The 18,206-nt window shown below is 42.7% G+C and overlaps 1 protein-coding gene across 6 annotated transcripts in view; it reads right to left on the bottom strand.

The window, feature by feature from the left end:
• DTX3 (deltex E3 ubiquitin ligase 3) overlaps positions 1 to 18,206 on the bottom strand; it is a 50,753-nt gene that overhangs the window by 9,016 nt on the left and 23,531 nt on the right. For all 6 annotated transcript variants that reach the window (XM_030196607.1, XM_030196604.1, XM_030196603.1 and 3 more), the window contains one exon: positions 4,202 to 4,946. In XM_030196607.1, coding sequence (XP_030052467.1) covers positions 4,202 to 4,876 — 675 coding nt within the window. In that variant the 5' untranslated portion in view covers positions 4,877 to 4,946. The remainder of the gene's footprint in view (positions 1 to 4,201; positions 4,947 to 18,206) is intronic.

Raw genomic sequence — 18,206 nt, forward strand, 5'->3', positions numbered from 1 at the left:
AAAAAATGGATTCAGCGCACGGCCAAAACCCGCACCTACACTACTGCAAGCCATTTTTTTAGCGTGCCTTTGTAAAAGGACCCCTTTGTTTGTAGAGCAGTATAGAAATTGAATAAAGATAAATTACAGCTGACGCGGAGGAGGTGAAGCACAGCTAATCTGTGAGGGCAATCTCAGCTAAGACTCCAAAGCTAAGGTATAGAAAATACTGACCCTCAGCTGAAGGTGAAGTAGAAGCAGAATGAAGTTGAAAGAGTAAGCTTTCTCAAGCTACAGACTGGAGAAGCCGCTAAGGTTATGAAGCAGCAGCAAGACAAAGACAGATTCACACTCGCTATGGTAGGGGGAGTCACTAATGAAACTGCAAAGCTGCATTCATGCAAAGTACCAAGGAATAATCAACCGCTAAGCTGCACAAACATTAAATTTAAATTAGCTTTGGGAGCAACCCCAGTGACCAGATTAATATATCTAAAATCAAAGAGATTCAGCCGAAAACAGAGAAAGGAAAATAATCACTGTTGAAAGCCGCAAAGACCCTCCTAACAGGACGCAGGCAGAGCATAAATACCGTTGGTAAAACATAACCCCCACTGGCAAGAGATACAGAGATGTTGCTGTAGGCCCAAGCCCAAGAAGAAGAAGAAACCTAAGTAAGGAAGGTAAGAGTAAGATATGCAGGCAGGCTGTAAGATGCAACCTACTGAGAGATGAAAAGCAAAAGGCTGATATCTTGAGTATAAAATCACTGAACCTTCAGGACTTCCCCTAACAGCCCTCGGCTAAAAGAAGTTAAGGAGACCAACGGCATGCCAGGGGCGTAGCCAGACTTTCCGTGGGAGGGGGGTCCAGAGCTCGAGGGGAGGGGCACATTTTAGCCCCCCCCCCCCGCCGCAGCGAACCCTCCACGGCCGCTGCCTACCTTCCGTTTTGCTGGCGGGGGACCCCACTCCCGCCAGCCGACGTCCTCTTCCGACCGTTCTGCTGCAGAAAAAAGTCTTCTTCCGTGCAGGACGTTAGCATGCAAGGAAGAAGACTTTTCTCTGCAGCAGAACGGTCAGAGGACGGTCGGCTGACGGGGAGTGGGGTCCCCCGCCAGCAAAATGGAAGGTAGGCGGCGGCGGGTTCGTCGGGAGGGGGGTCCGACTGAAATCTATGGGGGCCCAGGCCCCCTCAGGCCCCACGTACCTACGCCACTGCGGCATGCAAAGTGACTCATTAGAACAACTACATGGGGAGACACCAGAAAGTATATGGAAACTACAGAGATGTAAACAGAATGAAGCGCAGTGAGAAGAATTCTCTGCTCCTTATTTCTCTCTTTTCACTATGGACATAGGCGAAAGCTTAGACTGGCAAGACAAATACAAGATGCATACAAAACAGAAATTAAAAAGAAAAAAAACAAGTACCTTCCAGGCAGCAGACCACCGTCAGAATGCCACCAAAACAGTAATACACTCATTGAGGAGTCTGCTGAAAATCCTCTGAGTAGTACTAAGAGGAGAAGTGCAGACTGATATGAGAGGGGAAAGATAAAGTTTGCCCTCAGAAGACCCAGTTGCCAGATCAAGTAGCTCTGAGAAGGAAAATAAAATGGCAGATTCCCACCTTCCCGCCAGAATTTTGTGTGGCTAAGGAGAATGTTCCTGCACTGTGAGAAACAATCCAAATTGAAAAAAAGAAACACGCCAAGAAATTGTAAGTTCGAGTTTAAAATAAATCTGGCGGGAAGGTGGGAAAGGTGAATGCTGCTGAAATATGAGAAACAATGCAATTGAAACAGAAAGACGCCAAGAAATTGTAAGTTTTGAGTTTTTAAAAAAAAAAAAGAAAAGTGGAATACCAAAGGGAAGAAACGTGTACAGCACCATCATTCCCTTCAGAGAATATGGGAGAAGCACATAATGCAAAGCACAACAGGGCTGCCAAAAGCTGGCAAACACTGAAACTGGCACGGGGAAAATAGAGACATGCTAGCATTTGAGGAGAATGTACTCTTTATATCAGCGCTGGTTAGAATATACTTGCTGTTTGTAGAAATAAAGCTCCAGGCAACTGCTGAGTCCCTTCCCCACCACCTCACTGAAGTGCATCACCGAGTGCTGCCCTCTGGAATCAAAAACTCTGGTAAACTCCAGTAAGAACGCCCCATACTCAACTGAGTTTCAGCTAAGAAAACTGGCCCATGAGTCAGCCTCAGAGATCAACTGGAGGCTTCTCAACCCCAAACGCCCTCTTTGGTTTCAGGGGAGAAATAGGACAGAGGCTTGGAGACTCAAGTATTTCCTGCATACAACGATCCTTTAAGTCAAAAGAATTTGCTTAAGAAAGCCAAAATATACTACTATGAGGGCTAAGTAACGAGGAACTGCACAGTGTAACTGCAAAAATAGTATATCTACAAAAAGTCAATATATCAAGTATAGAACAAACATACTATCACCATCCACTGGAGACAAAGAAATACTGAGGGTACTAAGACTGCACGGTACTCTTAGGGCAAATCACCAAGAACCACTTTTTTCTCTGTCTCCAGCTGCTGATCAACTGACATAACTCACAAGTTCTGGACTGATCTGTAGAACATTAAGGAAAAAACTATTGAAAGTTGTTAAATCACATGTGGACTATCAACAGGATGAGGAAGACTAGGTATCCAAATGGCAAATGATATTTAATGTGGACAACAGCAAAGTGATGCACATTAGGAAGAACAACCCAAATTAGAGCTGCTAGGTTCCACATTAGGAGTCACCACCTAGGATAATACACTGAAATCTGCTCACAGTGTTGTGGCAGCCATAAAGCAAACAATGTTAGTAAAATAAAAAGCATGATAATGCCTCTTTATGACTCCATGGTGTAACCTCACTTTGAACACTGTGTGCAATTCTGGTTGCTGCATCTCAAAAAGAGATTTAGTGGAATTAGAAAAAGTACAGAAAACAGCATTGAAAATGATTAAGGGAATAGAATGACTCATGAGAAGAAATCTAAAGAGATAAAAGCTCTTTACCTTAAAGAGACAGGTGAAGGAACTGTGATAGAGGTCTACAAAATCCTATGTGGAGTGGAATGGGCAAACACAAAAATTATTCACTCTTTCAAAAACAAACAAAAAAAAAAAGTACAAGAACTAGGGGCCATGCCATGAAGTTACACAGTAATACTTTTAAAACAAAAAAGGCAAAAACATTTTTTCACTCAGTGAACAGTTAAGCCCTGGAACTCATTGACAACAGAATACAGTAAAAGCAGTTAACATAGCGGGGTTTAAAAAATATTTGGATAAATCCCTTAGGTAAACTCCGCAAATCATTAAAATAGACCTAGATAAAGCCACTGCTTATAGCTGGGAGTCGGGAACATAGAATCTGGCTACTTTTGGGGATTCTGCCAGGGGCTATCCAGGTAGTGCCAGAGCAGCTTGCAGGAATTTTCTGTGGCAGTATCTGGATAATTCCACTGAAAATCTGGGTATGACCTCAGAAAGTGCTGCTTATCTAGGTAGCAGCTTTGAATACTGGCCTCATGGGAAACAGTGACTGGATGTCCCATTTCTTGGCCAGACCTATGCAAAAAAATCAGGCAGTAAGTAAATGAACAAGCTTAAACTATTTCAAATATGAGCAATCATTGGTGGGGAAGCATAGTCACTGTTTTGAATTTTAGTTCTTCTACATTTTATAGTTAACAATAACTTAAGAACTACGAAGAGCCATTACTTAGTCAGACCAATGGTCCATCTAGCCCAGTATCTTGCTTCCAACAAGTAGCCAATTCAGGTCACCTGACAGAATCCCAAATAGTTGCAAGGTTCATGCTTCTGATCCCAGGGACATGCAGTGTCTTCCCATGTTGGTTCAGTAGCAAACTATGGATTTTCCTCCAGGAACCTGTCCAAACCTTTTTATAAACCCAGATACACTAACTGCTGATACCACCATCCTCTGGCAACGAGTTCCAGAGCTTAACTATTTTTGGGCCATCAGGAAAAGACTGAGCCAGTCCTGCATCTATACACTTGCAGTTCTCATTTCCTAAGACAAGCAAGGAATACAAATCCCAGATATGTAACTACAGTAGATACTGGACTAGTTCAACGCATCCTTGGTGTCCTGGAGTTATCTGGTAATCCTGTATGCATCCTCTGCCTATGCAAGTATTAATCAAAGGAAGCATAAAGAGAGACACTCACCCCTTGGATGCCAGGCAGAAAGACATATTGGATAATAATTGTTCCGTACTTCTCATAGCCAGGCAGCAACAGGCTGGAGTCCTTGGAGACCAACATCTTGCCATTCTCTGGCTGATTGCCCACAAGCTGCCCATAGAAGCGGCCACACATTGGACAGGCTTTCTTCACCTGTAGGGCCCGGGTGATACAGTCCTCACAAAAGGAGTGCTTGCACTTCTCCAGAGTCTTTATGTTCTGGATTTCCCCAAGACAAATGGGACACTGGTTTTCCTGATCGTCCTCACCTGAGAGATCCTCCCTTCTCAGCTCCCTGGAGCTGCTGCCACCTATAGCTCCACCAGAGCTACTGGAGGCCCCCCGGACCTGTTGGCCCCTGGCAGCAATACCAGAGCCTCTGTAGAGAAGCTCTGTAGCATTCTTGTCAGACAGAGCAACACAACCAGCCAGCTCATACTGACGCTGGACCTTCTTCAGCTCCTTTTCAGTTTCTTTCAGTAGGGCCTTCAGAGCTTTCCGTCCCAGGTAAAGGCCATTGGGTGGAGCATGTCCTTCAGTGAACAGCCGCAGCACATAAAAATCAGATGTCTCCCCATCTATGCTGACCTTCACCTTGTTCTCCTCTTTCAACTTTAGCAATTTGGCTGGATTCTCCTCTGGTGAGGAAGTCCCACACATGTCTCGCCACAGTCACCTTGTTTTTTGGAGTTTCCCCCACAAGCTGCCATCCTGGACAAGACAAATGACACTAAAAGGAAGAAAAAAAAAGAGTAATTAAGAACCATCAAACGTGTTTGAACCACTCTTTATTGCTTGTAGTACTTATGGTTACCAAATCAGCTCCAACTCCATTTCCATGGTGCATCATGAGGCCTGCAGTTCCTGGGTTCTTATAGAGCCTGGTATTTTAAGTTTTTACATACAATGGGGTAACCAGAACTCTCAGCCTGTCTGGATAACCTGGAGACTCTTGGTAGCCTTAAGCATTGCCTAATCAGTGGTCCCATCCCAGTCCTATGGACAAACATAGCCAGTTAGGTTTTCAGGTTATCTACAATAAATTCACAAGAAAAACATTTGCATGCACTACCTATACAAAACTCTCATATGCATATTTTTTTCAGTCAACAAGTAATAAAGTTCTGGAATGCATTGCCAAAGAATGTGGTAAAAGCAGTTAGTATAGCAGGGCTTAGAAAAGATTTGGCTAAGTTCTTAGAAGAAAGTCCTAAACCAATCCACTGCTATCCTTGGATACTCTTTTGGGATTTTGCCAGGTACTTCTGACCTGGATTGGCTATTGTCATAACATGATATTGGCTTGTTGGACCTTCAGTCTGTCTTAGTGATCTTATGTATCATTGTGGTATCCTGAAACCTGACTGGCTAGGTGTTCCGAGGACTGGTTTGAGAAACCTTTGCCTAGATCAATGGTTCTGGCACTTGGCCTCAGCAGTGGCTAGCCAGACAGCCAATTATGGGGTGGGCCTGAGCCCAATTTGGGTGGCAACAACATTTTCTCTGCCCCTGCCTACTCCCACTCTTTACTGCCCCTCCCCCAGCACCTTAAAACTTATAAAGTACTATAGCTAATAAGGATCCCCAAGCTCTGTCTGCTGAGGAGGCCAGAACTCCCTTTTACCCAAGTCAAGCAGCAGCAATGTCCCTGAGTCAGCAATGTCAGCACCCCAAGCATGTGTAGTTGTTGGTGATTCAAGGATGGTGCTGCACACTGCAGAGTTCGGTAGTTGCTGCACACACTACAGAGCTTGGTAGAAAGTTCTGGCCACCTTTGGAAGAGGTCCTCAGCTGATGATGCTTGAAGATCACCACCAGCTACAGCAACATTCATAGCTGGTGTTAGACATGCTGGGACCCTGGTCAGAAAATAAAGGAGGGGACCCTTCCCAGTGGCGTACCTAGGTTAGCTGCCACCCAGGGCGAGTCACTGCCACAACCCCCTGGCGCATCACACCCCTCCCTCTCCTCCGAATCATATCATCCTCACTACCTGAGATTGCCCTGCTGTTGGTTCCGTTGGTCCCCCTGCCCCAGAATAGAAAGTAACGGCAGAGAGAGCAGGAAACCAGAGGAAATAGCCACGCAACTGCTCCGTGCACCCGTTTGCTGCTTGCACCATGGGCAAACTGCCCCCATCACCACGTCCTTGCTACACTAGAGGTCCTTCCGATCTCTCCACCCTACCATCATGATCATTCCAACAAACCCTCAAAATACAGAACAATGGATCACAAAAACTGAACTGGGAACCCCAGAATTTAAACTTTGTACATACTACAACACTAGAGAAATTTGTTTTATTTGTTGCATTTGTACCCCACATTTTCTCACCTATTTGCAGGCTCAATGTGGCTTACATAGTACCCGTCAAAGGCGATTGCCCAGTCGGTTGATAACAAATACAGGTTGTATACTGGTCGAATGAGGTATATGTGGAGGATCGGAAGGGATGAGGATTACATGATGTCCAGTACGATCATTAGTCATCTTATGTTCCTGGGTGAAGAGTTTACGTGGGGTCGTTGGGGTAGGCCTTTTTGAAGAGGTTGGTTTTTAGTGATTTCCTGAAGTTCAGGTGGTCATGGATTGTTTTCACCGCTTTTGGGAGGCCATTCCATAGTTGTGCGATTATGTAGGAGAAGCTGGATGCGTACGTCATTTTGTATTTCAATCCTTTGCAATTGGGTAGTGTAGGTTAGGTATGATCTTGACAATCCGACTCTTGTTTCTTGTTGGTAGATTTGTAAGGTCAATCATGTATCCTGGGACTACAATGTATATAATTTTAAGGACTAAAGTGCAGATTTTGAAGATGATCCCGTTCTTTGGTTGGGAGCCAATGCAGCTTTTCTCGAAGGGGTTTGGCACTTTCGTATCGTGTTTTGCTAAATATCAATCTGGCTGCTGTATTTTGGGCGGTCTGGAGTTTTTTGTGAGTTGTTTTTTTGCATCCCGCGTAGATTCCATTGCAATAGTCTGCGTGGCTAGGACCATTGATTGTATTAGGTTTCGAAAGGTTTCTCTGGGAAGAAACGCTTTAGCGTTTGAGCTTCCACATTGAATAGAACATTTCTTTATTACAGATTTACTTGGCTCTCGAGAGAGAAATAAAGACAGAAATGCATTTCCTTTACTACTGAACACATCTGCTATGCACATTTCTCAAAGCTAACACATTCCATTTAATACATTCAAAATAAAATGCTTTTTTCTACCTTTGTTGTCTGGATATTTTATTTTTCCATCATGCTGGTTCCAGTTTCTCTTTTCTACTTTCCTGTCTGTCTTCTACTAATTCTCCTTCAAGCAGCCACTGTCCATTTGCTCTTCTCCTCTCTCATTTTTCCCTTCCCCCATTACACCAACCTTTGACAATATATTGGTCTTTCCTTGTTAGCTCTTTCCTCTCTTATTTATGACTGCCTCTCTGTTCACTCAAATTTCAAGGTCTTTCTCATCATTCTTTTTACTTTTCAGCTATCAAATTCCATCGCCTTCTCTCACCCACTAGCTCTCCTGTTTCCCATCTCACTCCTTCTCCTTTCACCTGTAATCAACTCCCCATTATCATATTTCTATCTCCTGTAATCACTATCCTCCTCTCACTCGTTTCCTTGCCACCCCCCCTTTGTCCTCGCCCAAAAATAGTTCCACCATTTCAGCACCTTTCTCCCCTACCCACCCTTGTAGCCTGACATCTCCTTGTCCCTTCCACTCCTCCCACCTTCCTTTTCCCCTTCCTCGTGGTGTAGCATTTCTTTGTTTCTCTTCCCTCCCTCCCTCCAATAGTCCATTCCCTCCCCCCCACCACACCTTCACAAACATTTCTCAAGTCAAAGGGTTTCCAGCAGCAATTTCCACACACTGCTCACGGCTAACCCAATATGAGGCAGTGAGGAGGCTTCTGCGTTAGCCACGGGCAGCATGTGGGAATCACTGCTGCTGTCGGAAACCCTTTGACTTGAGCAACATTTGTGAAGGGAGGGAGCTGCAAGACTGAGGGAGCCTCTGAAGCCATAGAACCCAACTTGCTCCCCCCATGCCAGTGAAGTCAAAGGTGCAGAGCTGCTGGGCGGGCCCAGGCGCACCCATGGCTAAGCTGCTGGGCCCCAGTGACCCCCCATCTAGTTGAGATCTTAGGATAGCAAAAATAAAAATGCATGGAGTATATTTACATGTAGTACCTCCAGTTCATGCAGTATTTCTCATATATACTCACTGTGTATTATCCTGACAACCTGATTGGCCAGGGGTGAAGACAAGTTTGGGAACCCCTACTCTAGACCATGCTGCCTAGCTCTTTTTCTTCTTTGTCCTAACAATTTTAGCACTTTCATGTCTTCTTAAGAAATAAAGAACTACACGCCCTTGATTATTAACCTATCCTCAGCATTCAAAGTCCCCTTCCTTTAAAGTTCCCAAAGCACAAAGCAAAATAGTGTTCACTTACCAGAGAAATGTCCTCTTCTCTCAGAATTTCTCAGAAAGAAAGTTCAGTGGGACCTTTCCTCTTTATATAGTTTGAATCTAAGGGGCCTTTTTAAACAGGCTCTTTGAAGCTAACTCAGCAACCTATGCAATATTCTACTTTTAGCTTTGTTAGGAACTGGGCAACATTCTGGGGAAGGTGGGGCCTATTCCAAAAGGATGGGCTCCACCTTAACCAGGGTGGGACCAGGCTGCTGGCATCGGCATTTAAAAAGGTATCTTTCAAAGATATCACCAAAACAGGGAAGATAGGGTATCCTGATAGTGAGGTTGCAGATGAGACCATAGTAGATCAGGTGTCCGTAAATAAAAATTAAAAAAAAGGCAAAAGATTGCAAATTAATACTGTCAAGTACTGAGCATGATGTAAAAAGGAAAAACAAACATAGTTTGAAATGTCTATATATGAATGCCAGGAGCCTAAGAAATAAGATGGGAGAGTTAGAATATTTATTTATTTTATTGCACTTGTATCCCACATTTCCCACCTATTTTCAGGCTCAATGTGGCTTACAAAAAACCTGTCATGGCATCACCATTTCAGGGTAAGAGATACATTCAGTGGTACAAAGATATCAATGATAACAGGCTAACAGTTGATTTGATCAAGCATTTATAGAAAGAAGACGATCAAAGTAAGGGAGGAGTGTCGATGTGTTTGTAGTTAGTTATGGATTCTCGAGGTAGGCTTTGGTAAAGAGATATGTTTTCAATGATTTGCGAAAGTTTGTTATTTCGTTAATTGTTTTCAAGTGGTTTGGAAGAGTATTCCACATCTGGGTGCTCTTGTAGGAAAAGCTGGACATGTGTGTTAGTTTGCAGCTAGGGAAGTGTACATTAAGGAAAGTACAGGCAGATCTTTTGGCATTTCTGGGTGGGAGGTCCACAAGGTCAAGCATGTAGACAGGGCGTCTCCGTGAATGATTTTATGAACAATTGTGCAGATTTTGAACGTGATCCGTTCTTTAAGTGGGAGCCAGTGTAATTTCTCTCTTAGGGTTTTGCGCTTTCATATTTTGTTCTTCCAAATATAAGTCTGGCTGCAGTATTTGGGCAGTTTGAAGTTTCTTAATGAGCTGTTCTTTACAGCCCGCGTAAAGTGCATTGCAGTAGTCCAGGTGGCTTAGTACCATTGATTGTACCAGGTTTCGAAAGATGGCCCTTGGGAAAAAAGGTTTTACTCTTGAGTTTCCACATGGAATGGAACATTTTCTTAGTTGTATTCTTCACGTGGTTTTCAAGTGTGAGATTTCGATCAATGGTGACTCCGAGAATTTTCAGAGTGTTAGAAACGGGAAGGGAGAAGTTTGGGGTGGTTATTGTGGATAATTTCCTTGTGTTATGTTGTGAGGTAAGTATAAGGCACTGTGCTTTTTCTGCATTGAGTTTTAGTTGAAATGCATCTGCCCAGGAATGCATGATCTGGAGGCTTTGGTTTATCTCACTGGTGATTTCATTTAGGTCGCGTTTGAAAGGGATGTAGATCGTGACGTCATCTGCATATATGTATGGATTGAGGTTTTGATTGTGCAGGAGCTTGGCTAGAGGTATCACCATCAGGTTAAAGAGGGTTGGTGAGACTTAGGATCCTTGGGGAACTCCCCATTCGGGTGTCCATGGGTTTGAAGTCGCTACTTTAGTTGTTACTTGGTATGATCTTGTTGTCAGGAATCCTCTAAACCAGTTAAGCACGTTTCCTCCTACTCCGAAGTATTCCAGGATGTGTAGTAGTATTCCATGGTTGACCATATCAAAGGCACTGGACATGTCGAATTGCAAAAGAAGCATGTTGTTGCCGGTTGCTATTGTTTGTTTAAATTTATTCATTAAAGTTACTAATACTGTTTCGGTGCTGTAGTTCGATCTGAATCCCGATTGAGATTTGTGCAGAATTGAGTGTTTGTTTAGGTGGTTAGTGAGCTGTTTCGTCACTGCGCCTTCCATAAGTTTGGTTATCAGCGGGATCGATGCTACAGGGTGATAGTTGGTTAGGTCACTTGTGGATTTCTTTGCGTCTTTAGATAGAGGCTTGAGTAGGATATTTCCTTTATCTTTTAGAAAGAGACCATTTTGTAGCATGTAGTTTATGTGGTTCGTGAGGTCTGTTCTGAATTGTTGAGGGGCCGATCTTATAAGATTGCTAGGGCAGATGTCTAGTTTGCATTGCGATTTGGCGTAGTTTTTTAGTAGTTGAGAGATGCTGTCGATCGATAGTATGTCGAAGTTATTCCATGATCGGTCAGCTGGGTATTCCCCAGGTGTTGGGTCTAAGCATTCAAGGAGGTTTGCATAGTCAGTTGTGTTGATTGGTATCGTGAGTCATAGTTTTATAATTTTTTCTTTGAAGTAGTTCGCTAGGTTGTCTGCTGATGGAGTGTCTGTGTTGTTAGAAGTGACCGGGGTGGTATTCAGTAATGTATTCACCAGTTGGAAGAGTTTGTGTGTGTCTTTGTAGCCTGGTCCTATTTTAGTTTTATAATAAGATCTTTTAGTTTGTCTGATGGTGTATTTGTATTTTCTTTGTAGTTGCTTCCAATCATTGAATGCAGAGTCATCTTTTTTCTTATTCCAGGCACGTTCTAGTCTTCTGACTTGTGTTTTTAATTCTTTAAGTTCTTCGTTAAACCAGTGTATTGAGTTTTTTCTGTGTGAGGTTCTGGTTTGAAGTGATGCTATTTGGTCTAGTATGTTTCTGCATCTGCTGTCCCAATCATGAAGGAATTGGATTGACTCTGTTGATGTTGTCCATTCATTGTTATAGAGCTGTTGCCAGAATGTTTGTGGATCTATTTTGCCTCTCGTGGTATAGGTTAGTTGTTCTTGTTTTTGTTGAAAGTTTTTCATTCGCCAATGAAGGGAGAGGCTTGCTTTGTAGTGGTCGGACCATGGTACGGCTGTCCATTTTATGTCTTTTGGTGTGATATTCAGCTCTGGTGAGAATTTATATGTGATGATGTCTAGTGCGTGTCCTTTAACATGAGTGAGTTGTATTTTTGGCCAGTGGAGCTCCCAAAGTTGGAGGAAGTCCTTGCATTCAGCTACGTTTGTTAGGTTAGTATCCTCAAGGTGGAGGTTGATATCTCCTATAATAATGAGGTTTTGGGCAGAGACACATGTATTCGATAAGAAGTCCATAAAATGTGTTTGGCAATCTTGCCAGTTGCCTGGTAGTCTATAGAACAGGATGAGGTTTAGGTGCTCTTGCAGGGTTGGGTTATTGATTCTGACTGAGGCAATTTCCAGTTGGGGAAGTATGGATTCGGCTGTTGTTGTGACTGTGAATTGGGATCTATAGATTATAGCTATGCCTCCTCCTCTTTTTCCGTTCCTTGTCCAGTGGGTGATTTTGTACCCCGGGGGGCATAGTTCTAAAATTATGGGATCTTTGAGGTCGTGGATCCATGTTTCACTTATGCACAGTAGGTCGAGGTTGTCTGTAGTAATCCAGTCTGTTATTGTAGTAGCTTTGTTAACTGTGGATCTGACATTTATATAACCTATCTGTATTAGTTGGTGGGGTTCTGTCGGGTTCGAGGTTGTGATGATTTTTATTAGTTGTCTATTCTCTTGATATCTGAGATTGTTTTGTCCTTTCTTTTCTTTCTGTTGGTTATTTCTGTGAGTGTTGAATTTTCTATGCCATTTTTTAGTCTTTTGGTTTGGTATGTTGTTTATGGGATGTGTGTATGATATTTTTATTGTGGGTGAATTGTTCTTTGTGGGAGGAGTTGTCAATGCGTGGTGGATTAGGTAGAGGCAGTATATGATAAGAAGTAGTTTGTTCGTGTTCATGACCTAGAGATGGGAATAACTAGTGAGGTAATTAAATTCGCCGATGACACAAAATTATTCAGGGTCGTCAAGTCGCAGGAGGAATGTGAACGATTGCAGGAGGACCTTGCGAGACTGGGAGAATGGGCGTGCAAGTGGCAGATGAAGTTCAATGTTGACAAGTGCAAAGTGATGCATGTGGGTAAGAGGAACCCGAATTATAGCTACGTCTTGCAAGGTTCCGCGTTAGGAGTTACGGATCAAGAAAGGGATCTGGGTGTCGTCGTCGATGATACGCTGAAACCTTCTGCTCAGTGTGCTGCTGCGGCTAGGAAAGCGAATAGAATGTTGGGTGTTATTAGGAAGGGTATGGAGTCCAGGTGTGCGGATGTTATAATGCCGTTGTATCGCTCCATGGTGCGACCGCACCTGGAGTATTGTGTTCAGTACTGGTCTCCGTATCTCAAAAAAGATATAGTAGAATTGGAAAAGGTACAGCGAAGGGCGACGAAAATGATAGTGGGGATGGGACGACTTTCCTATGAAGAGAGGCTGAGAAGACTAGGGCTTTTCAGCTTGGAGAAGAGACGGCTGAGGGGAGATATGATAGAAGTGTATAAAATAATGAGTGGAATGGATCGGGTGGATGTGAAGCGACTGTTCACGCTATCCAAAAATACTAGGACTAGAGGGCATGAGTTGAAGCTACAGTGTGGTAAATTTAAAACGAATCGGAGAAAAGTTTTCTTCACCCAACGTGTAATTAGACTCTGGAATTCGTTGCCGGAGAACGTGGTACGGGCGGTTAGCTTGACGGAGTTTAAAAAGGGGTTAGATAGATTCCTAAAGGACAAGTCCATAGACCGCTATTAAATGGACTTGGAAAAATTCCGCATTTTTAGGTATAACTTGTCTGGAATGTTTTTACGTTTGGGGAGCGTGCCAGGTGCCCTTGACCTGGATTGGCCACTGTCGGTGACAGGATGCTGGGCTAGATGGACCTTTGGTCTTTCCCAGTATGGCACTACTTATGTACTTATGATGTCTTAGATCTATATTAGTGTTCAGTCAATCTGTATGGTGGTGTTTAGTATGGCATATAGTCAGTTTTGTGAATCAGTGAGTGTGCTTACAAATTGTAGTGCTATTCCATGTAGGGCAGGATGTAGTTGAGGGAGTGGTTAGTGTAGTTCAATATGGTGCTGTGAGATGTATAAAGGCATTTAGAAAGCTTTTGTCGATGAACGTTTCGGTAAGCAGTACAATAATAAAGCAGCGCAGTGGGTTCGTCGTTCGGTCTATGGTATAATTCTCTTACAGTTCAATGTAATGCTATAGGATATCTAGAGAGCATAGAGTTATCAAACAAGACAATAGGTCCTACTATAGTTTGGTATAGAGCTATAGATAAGTTGTGAGCATACAGTCAGCAAACAGGATAACAAACAGATATTAGGTTCTGTTACATATCAATGTAATGCTGTAAGCTACAGAGAAAGCATAATATTAGTATGCACAATAGTGAAGCCCACTATAGTCAGTATAGTGTTATGTTCATAATAAGTGAAAAAAATCAGGATCTAGGTTGTCATGAGCTGCATAGAAAGCATAGGCTTGGCATGCCCGGTAGTGAGAGTTGGTACAGTTCAATATAGTGCAGTCGTATGCATGATGCACGAAGAGTCTGCTTTCAGAACATTAAATTCTATTATAGTTCAATACCTGATGTTTTTCAGTGCACTAAATAAAAAATTAGATATAATAATAGGCATCTCTGAGACCTGGTGGAAGGAGGATAACCAGTGGGACACTGTCATACCAGGGTACAAATTATATCGTAGTGATAGGGTGGATCGAATTGGTGGAGGGGTAGCATTGTATATTAACAAGAGCCTTGAATCAAATAGATTGTAAATTCTGCAGGAAAAAAAACACTTCTTGGAATCACTATGGATTGAAATTCCATGTGTAAAGGGGAAAAGGATAGAGATAGGAGTATACTACTGTCCGCCTGGCCAGGATGAACAGATGGATGCAGAAATGCTAAAGGAAATTAGGGACGCAAACAAACTGGGCAACACAATAATAATGGTTGATTTCAATTACCTCGATATTGACTGGGTAAATGTAACATTGGGGCACGCTAGGGAGGTAAAATTCCTTGATGAAATCAAAGACTGCTTTATAGAGCAGCTGGTAGAGGAGCCGACGAGCGAAGGAAAAATTCTAGACCTAGTCTTTAGTGGAGCACGTGATCTGGTGGGGGAGGTAATGGCGCTGGGGCCGCTTGATAACAGTGATCATAATATGATCGGATTTGATATTAGCTTTGAAGTAAGTATACATAGGAAATCAAATACATCAGCGTTTAACTTTCAAAAAGGAGACTATGATAAAATGAGAAGAACGGTGAAAAAAAAAAAACCTTAGAGGAGCAGCTGCAAGGGTCAAAAATTTACATCAGATGTAGATGCTGTTCAAAAACACCATCCTGGAGGCCCAGGCCAAATATATTCCACGTATTAAAAAAGGAGGACAGAAGACCAAACGACAGCTGGCACGGTTAAAAAGTGAGGTGAAGGAAGCTATTAGAGCTAAAAGAAAATCCTTCAGAAAATGGAAGGAACCGACTGAAAATAATAAGAAACAACATAAGGAATGTCAAGTCAAATGCAAAGCACTGATAAGGAAGGCTAAGAGGGACTTCGAAAAAAAGATTGCGTTGGAGGCCAAAACACATAGTAAAATTTTTTTAGGTATATTAAAAGCAGGAAACTGGCAAAAGAATCGGTTGGACCGGTAAATGATCAAGGAGTAAAAGGGGCAATCAGGGAAGACAAAGCCATAGCGGAGAGATTAAATGAATTCTTTGCTTTGGTCTTCACCGAGGAAGATTTGCGTGGGATACCGGTGCCAGAAATGGTATTTGAAGCTGACGAGTCGAAGAAACTTAATGAATTCTCTGTAAACCTGGAGGATGTTATGGGGCTGTTCTCCAAACTGAAGAGTAGCTAATCTCCTGGGCCGGATGGTATTCATCCCAGAGTACTGACAGAACTGAAAAATGAACTTGTGGAGCTATTGTTAGTAATATGTAATTTATCCTTAAAATCGAGCGTGGTACCGTAAGATTGGAGGGTGGCCAATGTAACGCCGATTTTTTTAAAAGGTTCCAGAGGAGATCCAGGAAATTATAGACCAGTGAGTCTTATGTCAATGCCGGGCAAAATTGTACAGACTATTATAAAGAACAAAATTACAGAGCATATTCAAAAGCATGGATTAATGAGACAAAGAGGCATATTTTCAAAGCACTTAGCCTTCCAAAGTTCCATAGGTTTCTATGGAACTTTGGAAGACTAAGTGCTTTGAAAATGTGCCTCAAAGTCAACATTGATTTAGTGAAGCGAAATCTTGCCTCACCAATCTACTACATTTCTTTGAAGGGGTGAACTAACATGCGGATAAAGGTGAGCCGGCTGATATTGTGTATCTGGATTTTCAGAAGGCGTTTGACAAAGTACCTCATGAAATACTCCAGAGGAAATTGGAGAGTCATGGGATAGGAGGTAGTGTTCTATTGTGGATTAAAAACTGGTTAAAAGATAGAAAACAGAGAGTAGGGTTAAATGGTCAGTATTCTCAATGGAGAAGGGTAGTTAGTGGGGTTCCCCAGGGCTCTGTGCTGGGACCGCTGCTTTATAACATATTTATGAATGACCTAGAGATGGGAGTAACTAGTGAGGTAATTAAATTTGCTGATGACACAAAGTTATTCAAAATCATTAAATCGCGGGAGGATGGTGAAAAATTACAAGAGGACCTTATGAGACTGGGCGTCTAAATGGCAGATGACGTTTAATGTGAGCAAGTGATGCATGTGGGAAAGAGGAACCCGAATTATAGCTATGTCATGCAAGGTTCCATGTTAGGAGTCACAGACCAAGAAAGGAATCTAGGTGTCGTCGTTGATGATACATTGAAACCTTCTGCGGATAAGAAAGCAAATAGATGTTAGGTATTATTAGGAAAGGAATGGAAAACAAAAATGAGTATGTTATAATGCCTTTGTATCGCACCATGGTGCGACAGCATCTCGAATATTGTGTTGAATTCTGGTCGTCATACCTCAAAAAAAGATATAGTGGAATTAGAAAAGGTGCAGAGAAGGGCGACGAAAATGATAAAAGGGATGGGACGACTTCCCTATGAGGAAAGGCTAAAGCAGCTACGGCTCTTCAGCTTGAAAAAAAGGCAGTTTGAGGGGAGATATGATAGAGGTTTATAAAATAACGAGTGGCGTTGAACAGGTAGATGTGAAGCGTCTGTTTACGCTTTCCAAAAATACTAGGACTAGGGGGCATGCAATGAAGCTACAATGTAGTAAATTTAAAACGAATCGGAGAAATGTTTTCTTCACTCAACGTGTAATTAAACTCTGGAATTCATTGCCAGAGAATGTGGTAAAGGCGGTTAGCTTAGTGGAGTTAAAAAAGGTCTGGATGGCTTCCTAAAGAAAAAGTCCATAGACCATTATTAAATGGACTTGGGGAAAATCCACTATTTCTGGGATAAGAAGGATAGAATGTTTTGTACTTTTTTGGGATCTTGCCAGGTATTTGTGACTTGGATTGGCCACTGTTGGAAACAGGATGCTGGGCTTAATGGACTTTTGGTCTTTCCCAGTATGGCAATACTTATGTACTCTTGGCACTATTCATACTTTACAAATACAGTGCAATCCACTTAAGTGCAAGGTCTGGGACCAAAGAAATGCATGCAGTTAACCAGAGCGTGCACTTAACCACTGTGACTCAAAGAAGCTTGACATCTGATAAACATATATACAGTACTGTTTATTATTATACGTACAGTATACAGTCTCCGTTAACTGACGTTAGGCTTACTTGAAGTAATCAGTTATAGTCCTCTGTACACTACTGGGTCTGTGAGTTCCATAGACTACGTCTGCCAGACGGTAAAAACTGTCATAGCACTGATATCCAGTGGCCTCCAGATAGGCCTGCATGGTGGTGAGACTCTCGAGCGCTCTTGGTAAAGTGACAGGAGGAGGTTGTTGAATTTCATCAGCATGTGCCTCGCTGCTCATTTCATCATCTGTTCCATCATCAGCCATCGTTGCCTGCATGTAGGCGCATATCTCGACATCAGTGCTGTCGTCAGCTGCTCGTAGATCGTAATCAACAGCTACATAGCGATGGAACGCCTCTCCAGTATCACCTGTTCATCTGACGCGTTTGCAACAGCTGCATCTGATTCGTCCCTCTCCATATCCTTAACAAAGCTTGCCCGCTTGTAGCAGTTCACAATGGTTGCCTGTATAACATGATTCCAGGCTTCTTTCTGCATATGTAGGGAATCCAACAGTGGTAGATTACGAGCCAGTTCAACAGCACATTTATCCTTGCCAGTCTGGTCATCCATAATGCTCATCAGACAACATAGCACAAGAGCCCGATAATGTTGTTTGAAATTGGCTATTATGCCCTGATCCATAGGTTGGATCAGAGAGGTAGTGTTTGGTGGCAGGAAGACCACCTTGACATCATTCCTGTGTGCAGCACAATTATCACAAAGCAACAAAATCTGACACTTTTGTGCCTGCATTCTAGTGTCTAACTTCTTTAGCCACTGCTTCCAAATTTCCCCAGTCTTCCATGAATTTGCGTTAGCCTCGTATGATACAGGAAGTCGCTTAACTTTCTTG

The sequence above is a fragment of the Microcaecilia unicolor genome, chromosome 3, assembly GCF_901765095.1.
Source record: "Microcaecilia unicolor chromosome 3, aMicUni1.1, whole genome shotgun sequence".
In the NCBI taxonomy this organism is placed as follows: domain Eukaryota; kingdom Metazoa; phylum Chordata; class Amphibia; order Gymnophiona; family Siphonopidae; genus Microcaecilia; species Microcaecilia unicolor.